Here is a 12,296-nt window from a genome sequence, read left to right as displayed (position 1 = left end):
ATAGGGTTATTAGGGAAGGAGATCAGGAAATCCTGCATTCATGGAATATCTAGTCTTCAGCAGGCATTTGTGAGAGATATACAAAGGTATTGTAGACAAGAAGGATCAATTCAGATTGGATGATAGTATAGTGAGGTGGATTCATAACTCCTGGCAATTTCCTTGCTGTGGGAGGTTTAATTAATTTATTGAATGGCAAGTGCCAGATTGTGTCCCCAGGTCCCACTGGTAAATTGGTTTTTGAATTTGTAACCCATTTTTCTATGGACAGTTTCCTTTTTGAATTCATTATGTATTTGTGTAAGAAGTTGGGTGATATGGCTTGTCTATAGGACTGTAATGCTAGAATGAATTTTGAGCTCCAATATAGAAAACAAAGATACAACCATCTTCCTCTGATGTAGGGGTAAGAGGTGGATGATCGGTGATGGACAGTAGGGTGGATATGACCACCTTGTTTCCCATGGCATTAGTTCTCTCAAGGGTCAGAGGTAGGAACTATGGGAACCTGACCTTCTATTGGTACCACTCAGGGCCCCACAAGTTTGTATCCTTGACTAAACTGATGAACACTGGAAACTGTTGAAAGTTTTTAAAGTAGAGGAACAACATCACTGGCCAGATTTGTGTTTTAGAAAGATTGCTCTGGCTGCAGGCTGGATAATGGATTTGATAGGGCAAGATTTTAAATAGATAAAAGACTATGCCAGTAACCCATATGAGAGAATGGTAGTGGTAAAAATGAAGTAAAGTTGGGTGTATTTGAGAGAGATTTGGGTAGTAGAATTTCTGTGACTTTGTAGTAAATTGAATGTGGGGAAAGAAAGAGAGGAAGGAATCTAGTAAGGATGACTCCCAAGTTTCTGATTTGTGTGCTTCAGTGGATAGGGGTAACCTGTATTGACCTGGGAGACAGCATAGAGAGAAGGCAAGAGAAAGATGTTTCGGCCATGAGGACTCAGAGGTGCCTGACTGACATCAAATAGAGATGTCCTAGTAGACTAACCAACAAAGTGTGGGGATGAGCAGTTAAGGAGAGAGGTCTGGCTAAAGATACAAAACTGAGTTTATTTCATTCCTTTTACATCCACCAAATGAGGCTCCATCTTGGACACCTTCCTTCCATATGTTGTTTTTTTAAGATTGAAGTATAATTGACAGAGAATATTATATGTCAGGTGTACAAAATGAGTCAATATTTGTATACATTGCAAAGTGATCACCATAATAAGTGTAGTTAATATCCATCACCATACATAGTTTCATTTTTTTTTTCTTGTGATGAGGACTTTTAAGACCCCTAGTTGACCCTTGAACAATGTGGGCATTAGGGGCACCAACCCTCTGTGCTGCTGAAAATCTACATGTAACTTATAGTTCACCTCCTGTATCCACGGTTGCTCCCAACTGCAGATTGTGTAGTACTGTAGTATTTTCTGCAGAAAAAAAAGTCTGTGTGTAAGTGGACTCATGTAAATCAAACCCATGTTCTTCAAGGGCCAACTGTATTCTTTTGGCAACTTTCAAGTATGCAATTCAGTGTTATTAACTATGGCCACTGTGCTGAACATTACATCCCCATGACTGACTTATTTTATAGCTGGAGGTATCTGTCTTTTGATTCTAACTCAAAGAATTTTTAATGATATTTTACTATATACCATTTGTTTCCTTAAGAGCATAAGTGCCACTAAGCTTATGTACTTATTCAATTCAAACTGTTCAAACTATTCAATCTACAGGATTCTGATTCCATGCAGTTATGACTGTGGAAAGTAAAGAAGGAAATAAACACATCAGGCTGTCCTAGATATTTCAGAGCATTCTGGTTCATCGTTAATCACGGTAGTAGCCTGGCAAAATAGAATTTATTTAAGTATCTCGTGAATGGTAATCAGCAATGCCTGTTAATTTGCTTCAAGAGAAAAATATGGTCTTAGAAATTAATTTTACTCTTATATTCTGCGGTCTCTGGTGCATGTATGATTAAAGAGAGCAGTTCATACAATTTTCAGCTTAACATTTTTGAAATCAAACCAGATCCTAGACATGACATTTTCACATTGCTGTTGGAATTTCCATGCCTAGTATCTAAGTTCATTCTTTCCCTTTATTTATTTTGGCTCCAATCTTTGGCTGCTTCTTTTAAGTAGTTTGCACTAAGTGTTTACGAGAGTGGACTCCTACAACCAAAGAAAGGATGGATAATGGGTCAGTTTGAAAGTGATATTCCTATTTGCCATGGAGTTAGGGTCACTTTACCATAATTAGTGATATTGTGAAAGTGCAGTAGAATACCTAGGCAGTGTCAGTTACTTGGCTGTTTTCAGTATGCATATGGTGCACTCACACAAGATGTCCCTGTGCGTTATTTGATTAATGGTAATTATGGATAATTCTCTATTTCTGAATTCCATAATAAGAAAGATTTAGTTTTAATGAATTACAATGCAAATGAATGGTCGCTGATGTAAAACTAGGTCTCTGTTAATGTGTTCATGATTCTCTGTTAATACTGAAGTGGAAAGCTGTATTGCTTTTGTGGTGAGCATCGTGAAATGAAATGGATATAATCAGGAGCCTTTCCCTTTCTACTGTTTTCTGCTTTATGTATAAAAGACCTTGATTAAGTTATAGACCATTGTAAAGTGTTAGTCACTCAGTTGTGTCTGACTCTCTGTGACCCCATGGACTGTACCCACCAGGCTCTTCTATTGATGGAATTCTCCAGTCAAGAATACTGGAGTAAGTTGCCGTTCCTGTCTCCAGGCCATTCTAAAATTAAGCATAAATTGTGATGCTTTGTGTATTTGGGTTAAAGTTTTTTTTTATTTAATGTTTTTTTTTATTTAAAGTTAAAGTTTTTCTTTCAATTTTTGGTTGTTTATGCTCATTATATGCCTTCTTACTGCAATATACAGTGAACTTACCCTGGGGCATTCAGATGGGGCATAGAACTCAGATTTTTCCTTTTGAATTAACAGTATTCTAGTAGGAGCTTAACGAATGTTTGTTGAATGAGACCAGTGAATGATTAGTTAATAATTATTGATATAATGCTGTGTTAGCAAATAATAAAAACGAAGTCATACTTTCTCTCTTCAACTGTTTCCATCTCTAGATTTAACTTTGCCTATGACAGAACCTTATAGTCAGGTTTAAAAGATGGTCTTTGGAGTTAGGCTGACTGGGTTCAAATCTGATCCATCAATTTCTAACTATGTGGCCTTGGACAAGCTTTGAACTCTAAATCTCAGGTCCTTCCTCTGTGAACGGTTAGCCCATGTGGATTTTGTTAGCATTAAGCGAGAGAGTATATGTAAAGCCTTCACTGACTTCAGACAGTAAGTGCTTGATAAACAGTAGCTACTATTGCTTTATCTGCCTTTTCTGCCTATACTCCACCTTCAGACCACCCAAGAGTCTTATTTTGTTTGTCCCCTAGATTATTTTAAAATCAGATCCAATGCCATCTTAGAATTTTGGAAATATTTTTTTCCACCTGTTGCAGATTTTCCCATGGTTTCCCAGAGTCATGAGTCATGTATCTTGCTTCAGTGACCCCTCACATTCTACTGAAATTCATCAGTTCCCTAACTAGACCTCCACACATCTGTGATTCTTTGGAATATTTTATCTTGTAGGGGATGCTGCTCTACAGCTATCCTCTCTTCCTCCCTCTCTTCCATAATAAGCCTTCCACTGAATTTATTCATAGAGCATGTTTGGTTCCTTTTTAGGGTTATTTTGCAGAAAGTAAATAAAGCCACGAAACCATTATACGTGCACCTCATACCAGAGCTTCTTTCCCTCCTAAAGAGCTAATTTGAAAGCTTATCTTAAAGAATCTGCCCCTCTTTTGAAGACCCACTGTTTCCATTTCTAACCACATTCAAATTTATTCATGTTTTATTTCTTTTTTCTCCCTCTCTTTTCCATTATGCCGCATTCTTTAAGATGTGGATGAATGCCTGGAACCAAAGATCTGCACAAATGGTACTTGCTCCAACCTTGAAGGATCCTACATGTGCTCATGCCATAAGGGCTACAGCCCAACTCCAGACCACAAGCACTGTAAAGGTAAATACTGGGATCAGATTTCTCATCTTATTTGAACTACACTCGAAAACATGTTAGCGTAACTAGCCTTAAGAAAGGAAACCATACTACTTGTCGTTCATTTAACTGAGCTTCCTAGAGCACATGTTGGTTGGCCTCTGAAAGTGAATCCTCATGGTGGTTAAATTCCTATCTATTTACATAGAGAAAAACAGTGGATTTTTTGAGAACATCTATAAACTACAGATCTACTTGGTTTTTTCTAGTTGTAAAAACAGTTCCACAACTCTGTGAATATACTGAAAACTATTGAATCATACACTTTAAATAGATAAATTATGTGATACATACTTTTTTATTTCAATAACATTGCTATTAAAAATGCATTTGCTATAGAAAATGTAGCAAATGCCAAAAGGTAAAACAGATAATCTCTCAGCCTCATTTGTGGATATTCATATCTCAAGGGTGTTTTGTATCATTAAGATTATGTACTGTGTCCAATTTTCAGTCTTGCTTTCTGTTATTTAATAGTATATCATGAGCATCTTTCATTTCATTAATAACTCGTTTCAGACATTAGTTTTAAAGGCAGTGTAATATTCCAGTGTGTTGCTGTTTTTGCATTTTCATTCTGTTCTTCAGATTTTGTAAAGGTGGAATAAGTGGGCAAAGTGCTCTGTGTTTAACTATTTCAATAGAACACTACTTTCTAACTTTAAAATGTGTGAACACTTATTATTAAATACTTAATCATGTGTTTGTTAAGCATTTATATTTCCTCTTTTGTGTATTTGTTAATATGTTTTCCCATTAGTCAAGTTTTTAAGTCAGTGTATATGAACACTTTATATATAAGATATATATACATGTAAGTGTATATATTTAACATATACACTTTCCTCTAGAATATTAGTGTAATTTGCCCATGGTTTCTCTAATTTTTTAAGTAATTTGTAAGAAGTTTTCATTTTCTCTGTGGTTTATTTGTTTCCTTTCTGCTTTCTTCCATCACTTTTATACTTAAAAGGATGCTCTTTCAAAGGAAGGAAGAGGAAATAAGTGAACCTTTTTTTTTTTCTTTGCTGTCTCAATGAAAGTGAGGGTCTCGGGTGGTAATTAATTTTTCACTGTGGTAGGGAAGCAGTAAACAGATACCCCACTATTGACCTGTAAGAACGGAAGCGTCTCCCACTTGCAGTAGGGAGTTCATAGACATTTGAGTTTTTGGTGCCTTGTTCCTTTCACACAGCAGAGTACTAGCCACTCCCAGGAGAGCATAGACAGCCAACACAGCTCCCTTTTCTCCTGGTGCTTTCCCACATCCACAGCTTGCCTTCTGACTACATCTCTTCTGCCAAGCATCGCCTCAGAAAAAGTTAAACTTGAGAATCCCTTGAAAGGTATTCTGGGTGTTTGATGGAAGAAAAGCTTCCTCATACACAGGGCTAATGGTGACTAAAGGTCTCAGTGTTAGAAGCCATTATTAGCCGTTATTAGTCTTTATTTGATTATTGTATCTGGTTTATTGCCATATCCTGTCATGTTACTTTCTCTTGTTGATCTGCCTATTTCTTTTCATCTTACTCATAGAAATGCTTCTAATCTGTGCCCACTTCATATTCTATATTTGTCACCACTACTTTCTTCAACTTGCATTCTCTGACCCATGACCCATCCAAATTGATGTCACAACTGCCCTGAGAGTATTCTGTGCTTATTTTGACCCATGATTATCCTGGCTGGCACACCCATCTTTTTACTCATTACTGGCCTAAATCCTGGCTCTTCCAATGATCCTCTGTACAACCTTGGAAAAACAATCTCAGGTTTCCCCAAATCATGCCATCTCAAAAATCTGGGAATTAGACGCTCTAGAGGGAAAATGCAGAGTTAATACATGTTGAATGAATGACTCATGACCACCTTCTTTCTCCTGGCATTACCATCCCAGATGAGCCTGCTCCTCTCTAATCTGTCTCCCTACCACCCTAGAATTCACACCATCAATTGATACCACCCCCTAGGAACACTTGTATTTTCCAGTCTCTGGGACACTGTGCTGGGCTGATGCTTCTATCCATCCTTCCTGTCAAGTGTATCAAAGAACCAATGCATTCAAGGCACTGCATCTGTTACCAAGAGACTATAATCTCTCAAAGATGTATTATTCATTGAAAGAGATGCATACCTGCAACAGCTAACTAGAGTTCATAAAGTACTAAGTGATGGAAGTTAAGTCATCAGTGATGTCACGTGAATGTCATGTACTCCTGACGTTATGTGAGGACCAGGACACTTTACCTTTGTACTCTTCTTCCAAAACCCTCTTACTCCAGTCTTAATCATGAGAAAAACATGAGGCGAGTCCAAATTGGGGACATATTATGGATTTCTGGCCCATATCCTCAAGGCAATTAAGATTGTTAAAATAAGGAAGGACTGGGAGATAAGACACCTGAATATGATGTGGTCCCCTGGATAGGATCCTGGAATAGAAAGAGGACCTGAATGGAAAAACAGGTGAAATCCAAATAAGTCTGGAGTTTAGTTTTTGGATTTTTTTAAAGGTAGTATATCATATTCTAGTTTGGATAGTCTGGAGTGGTGTGAGCATGGATGAGTAATCTCATTTCACCAAGCCTTACTTGCTCACCTGCAGGAAGGTAGCAGTAATGGTACCTAGGAGGGTTGATGTGAGGATTGTGTGAGATAATAGGATAACGAGATATTGGAGAAATATGGAGGTAATACATGGAAGACGAGAGAAGGCAGAGGCAGAGCATGACATTCTGTGGTGGATGTTGTTATTCACCAAATAATAGGCATGTACAAAGTTCTGTTGCAGCCGGGAAGTGTGTGACTAATTCTACATGCATGCTTCTGAGAAGGCTTTACAGAGGTGTTGCTATTTGAACTTGGTCTTAAAATATTGAGTGCAGAGCGGAGAACCTTAGTAGGCAGAGGAAGCAGCACATATGAAAGCTTGGAGGTGGGAAAGAACTGTTTTCTCCACTTGCCACTTAAGCTTGCCCTCTACTCTCATTTTCCTGGTGTCTTTCCATTACAACCTGGGATAAGATCAGGCAAGGTCCCCATCACCTGCTTGAGAAACCTGCGTTACGCACTAGTTGCGTTTCTTACTCCCCAAAGTCCTTCCTTTTCACAATAATAAATTGTATGACATCCTTTCTCTTTATTTTCTAATCTTTCCCAAATGACATTAACTTACAGATTATGTTCTACTCAGAACATAAGTCTGTTTTCCAGCACTGCAGTAACTGCCAGTTTCACTCTGTTGATAGTCCTCACTATTACCAGTGTCTTCACCTCACTAACTCTTTTCAGGTGGTAAATATTAATACATTATCTAACGTATTGGATTGGCCAACATGTTCATTTGGATTTTCTTAAGATGTTACAGAAAAACCTGAACAAACTTTTTAGCCAAGCCAGTATTAATCCATTACTTGTTTATATCTTTTTGTATTTGTATCTCTGCATCTCTTTGTACACCTTGCTGGTATATGTCCTAAATGTATAAATAACTAGAGATAGCCTCTATTTTAACTCCTACCAGGAATTATGTGCAAAAAGTCCTTCAAAGAAAAATACCTTTTATGAAATATAATATTCTCTATTCATCCCTTGGCACAAGAAAGAGAAGACATTTGTCCCACATGCCTATTTTATTGAAAAGTGTTCTTTTGTATAGAAACTTTATCTCTCAATCAATAAAGAAAAAGATGCTTTTTTTTTCTTAAATGCATAGAATCATGCGGCCTTTGTTCCCCTTGGTCCTTTTAAAGACCCAGAGATCACCTTATTCAAGATAACAGAGTTGCCTGGAGTTATTCCAAATGTGTATATCATTAATTATAATGAATTGCTTGTGACAGTCTTCCCAACATAAATGAGTAACTTATGTAGGATGTCTGGTGTATCCTGACAGTACTTGGAATGGAGGGTATGTTCTTGGGGCAGACATTGTCACATGGGAATGCTTAGTTTGTCATCTTCTTTGAGAAAGTCAGAAAGAGGCCAAAGCACTAAAAATGTTGTCAGACATTACATGAGATCCAGCCAACTACATGAGCTTTTGTTGGTCTTAAATTCTTGAACTGATGTCTCAAGTATTTTATAAAATATGCTGAAAGAAAATATGATGTTGGGCCCTTCTTTGCTGATGACCACTCGAAAAGCCAGTAGACTGAGAGTTTTGGAAAGGTGTTGAATCATTTGCAAGGCAAAATTCTTTTAATTTCTCTGTTGGTAGTCAATGGTTGACAGCTAGGAATAATATACAAACAGAAGGGAATGATTGCACAAGAAGTGAAACAGAAGTTTCTGGTAAACTAATTGCTAGAAGAAATTAAATCAGAAACAATTCCTGAACTCTGAATACATTAATAGTCAATGTGAGCTTTCTCAGTTTACGCGGGATAACCTAACTCACCTTGCTTATATCAGGATAAAGTTCAAAAGGTTAATAATACCTCATTGGAGGTTAAATGTAACTTTGCTTAGGAAGCAGGTAATTGTCAGTAATGTCTAAGGAAAAGGACTGTGCAGCTGGTTGAGTTCTCCTGGCAAAAACTTGTATATGCATTTTATTAAATAATAGGATATTTTCAGAAGGAAGCAATAGTCAGACATTAATCTTTGGGACCTGGTTTCCTTTTTAGATTAGGACTTCTTTCTCCCACTCTGAGTATAGGGCTGGTGTGTTTTCATCCACTCTCTCCAGTAATTCTTACAACAAACCTGTGGTACAGGTGGTGAAGTTCAGTACTACCACATTTTAATCATCATAAACTCTCACAAACTGAGTAGCTACTCAGCAGGACATTCTGAGGCTGTATCTGCATAGACAAGACAAGACAGAGTTACCCGGTTAAATCGGATCAACCTTATGTCCAAACAAAAGCATTTAGAAAATAAGTGCTGCTTCAACCTCAGGTGTTCAAGTTACTGATGAGTCCCGTCTTCGTTTATGTAAATTCATTTCCATGATTAAAACACTTATAAAGAATTCTGTTCTTTCTCAGTCAATAGCTTTTTGTTTACACAAGGTATTTTGAAATATTCCTCACTCATCACTTTCTCTTTGACTTTCCAACATCTGTCATCAAAACATGATCATTTCTCTTGGCTTTCCTTGTTACTTTGAAAATGAGCTCAGTGTCCTTTAACACAACTGTTTGACCTTATACTTTTCCAACTTCTTCTAATATGGTAGAAGTGTCTATTTCCCTCCACAACTGCCTCCATTCTGGTTTGATTTCTAAAGTTCTTGGTAGAGCTTTAATTCTGCCTTCTTTCTTGAAACTCCATAGGTCTGCAAGCTGTTTCACAGCCATTATTTTGTGCTTGAGATTCTTTCTTTATCAACTGTAAAATATTTCATATTATGTTTGTGTTATATCCAGAGTATGAGAGAGAGACATGGCAAAGAGCTTGATGTTGTAGTGAACGCACTTTTATTTCACCATAAATTTATCATCTATTTGTAATTATTTCTTTTCTACAGTCCAGCACACTGAGGTTGATATGAAGAACATTGGTGGGCTGATTCAAATTAAAATGTATAGTGCCTCACATAGCAGAAGTACTATTAGTTTTGCAATAATAACCCCAGAATGCATTATAGGGGCAGAACTTTTTTTTTAATGTTTATTGAAAATTTTCTGTTGTTTTGGGTCATGCCGTAAAAGTCCACCCTAGAAATGGAAGGCTTAGAGGGCAGTAGCTTGGATTAGGGTCTCAAACTTGAGCTAATGGGTGTTTAGATATAAGACTTAATGTAAAGCAGTTGTCCTTGTGTTTACAGATATTGATGAATGTCAGCAAGGGACGATGTGCATGAACGGGCAGTGCAGAAACACCGACGGCTCCTTCAGGTGTTCCTGTGGGCAGGGCTACCAGCTGTCAGCAGCGAAAGACCAGTGTGAAGGTAGGCGTGTGGCAACATGAACGGCTGTGATTTCAGTTTAAGGCGCCTGCCTTAAAAAAATGTGCACTCAGTAAAGCAAGTGTGTGAGTGTGTTTCTGAGAAACTACCCAGATGATGGTTTTATTGTGCCAGAAAGCAAGGGACTTACACTTAAGTCAGGAAAATCAATGAAAGAGGATCGAAAAAGGCTGAATTTGAAAAATATGGTATTAGTGATCAGTGGCTGGCATTACTATCGGAAAGAAAAATGTTTGCTTCCTTATGTGCAGAAAATCAGTTCTATTAAAATTATATGAAAGTTTCACACAATAGGATTAACACTCAAGGGAATTATGTCCACCTGGTATTATGTTGTGGAATATTAATGGTTTAGTTTTTGTGTGCACTGAGCTTTTAAAATCCTTCCTTAAAAAAAAAAAACAAAACACTAAAGACTTTTTTTAGGAAGACTGAAATAGTGTCTGCCTTGTACTCAGGGATAAAGTTTGTGCAATGTGCTCTGGTTCTACAGGTGACAGGGTTCTGGACCTTGCTGGGGTTGACCTTAGACTTTAAAAAGTTAGTTTTTTTTCGTTGAACTTCATACAGAATTACAAGTTGACCCTTCCACAACACATGTGTGAACTTCACGAGTCCATTTATATGCAGATTTTTTGGTAAATACTTAGAGTATTACACCATCTGCGGTTGGTTGAATCCTCAGATACAGAAACGTGGATACAGAAGACCAGGTGTCAGGTTAAATGTGGACATTTGACTGTGTGGTGGTCAGTATTCGTAACTTCCACATTATTCAAGGGTAAACTGTACTTCTCAGTAAGGAGGATATGTTTCCTGAGTTTAAAGATACTGTGGTATCGCTTGTGACAAGCACAGATATTCAGAGGTCTTGAAAAGAAACGTCATTTAAGAACATACACACGGTACATAATCAGTTGTTTTATTATAAGGAAACAATTTCTATCTGTGTCTGCATGTAAACTTAAGATATTTAATGAGTAGAAAGGTTTCCTGAGGTAGTGTTATAAAAGAGACAAGGTATAATGATACTATAAAGGGATCTACCAAGAGTATCATAACCTTCTTCTATTATCCCCGTCTAGAACATAGAAAGTCATTACAGTACCTAACCTAGCAGTGAAGACTGATCAGACACATACAAGCACACTCATGTACACAGATTAATTAGGTGATTTGTTCTCAATTCTAGTCCTTCTCAAAGTTCTTTATTTTATGAATACTGATCTGTACAAATGAATGTGTGGTAAGAGTAGAGGTCCACACATAATAAGGCTATCATGTTCATAGGCCTTTCTTTTGAAGAGCCAGTGATGTCACTCCAAGAGATAAGTAAGACACGGGAGAATCACTCACCAGGTTAGCTATAGGGTCACACCAAAATTGAAAAAAAACAAAACAAAACACATGTACCCCACTGTTCATTGCAGCACTATTTACAATAGCTAGGGCATGGAAGCAACCTAGATATCCATTGACAAGTGAATGGATAGAGAAACTGTGGTACATATATACAATGGAATATTACTTAGCCATAAAAGGAACGCATTTTAGTCAGTTCTAATGAGGTGGATGAACCTAAAATCTATTATGCAGAGTGAAGTAAGTCATAAAGAGAAAAGCAAATATTGTATATTAATACATATGTGCAATCTAGAAAGATGGTCCTAATGAGCCTGTCTGCAGGGCAGCAGTGGAGGTGCAGACAGAGAGCACAGGCTTATGGACACGGGAGGACGGGGGAAGGAGAGAGTGGGGTGAATGGAGAGAGTAGCATGGAAGCATATACTACTATATGTAAAATAGGTCGCCAATTGTTGGGGTCCTTTAATGGACCGGAACCTGGTGGTATGGAGCCAATGATAAGAAAGTAAAAGAGAGAAAGAGAGAGAGAGACAAAAAAAGACCCAGGGACCGAAGCTCTGATGGAGCAAAGGTGCTTTAATGATTTTTCTATGATTATATATAGGCTGTGGTACAAGAAACTTCTTTCGGGAATGATAGAGATCAGAAAACCAAACGTACAGCAACTGTTACCAAGGGAACAAGGGGTAATGTTAGTTCCAAGGTCAGGAGACAATCCATATCTCAAGAAAGGGGAACAGACTAAGCAGTTTTGTCCTAAAGAGAATGTTTACTAAAGGAGACCCAAGCCTGCCTCACACAATGACCTAGTCCCTGGGAGCAGCGTGCTGTTCCCTTTGAAGAGGGACAAAGGTCTCATGAGAGACAGCATGTAGGAATCCTCCCGTCAAACACTCCCTGA

At 37.7% G+C, this 12,296-nt stretch overlaps 1 protein-coding gene across 14 annotated transcripts in view; it reads left to right on the top strand.

The window, feature by feature from the left end:
* LTBP1 (latent transforming growth factor beta binding protein 1) overlaps positions 1–12,296 on the top strand; it is a 442,953-nt gene that overhangs the window by 324,323 nt on the left and 106,334 nt on the right. For 13 of the 14 annotated variants that reach the window (XM_043918271.1, XM_043918275.1, XM_043918274.1 and 10 more), the window contains 2 exons: positions 3,958–4,080; positions 9,890–10,012. In XM_043918271.1, coding sequence (XP_043774206.1) covers positions 3,958–4,080; positions 9,890–10,012 — 246 coding nt within the window. The remainder of the gene's footprint in view (positions 1–3,957; positions 4,081–9,889; positions 10,013–12,296) is intronic. The other variant, XM_043918272.1, reaches the window with a different exon arrangement.

This window comes from Cervus elaphus, chromosome 11 (genome assembly GCF_910594005.1).
Source record: "Cervus elaphus chromosome 11, mCerEla1.1, whole genome shotgun sequence".
NCBI classification, from domain to species: Eukaryota; Metazoa; Chordata; class Mammalia; order Artiodactyla; family Cervidae; genus Cervus; species Cervus elaphus.
This window is presented reverse-complemented; position numbering and strand designations above follow the sequence as displayed.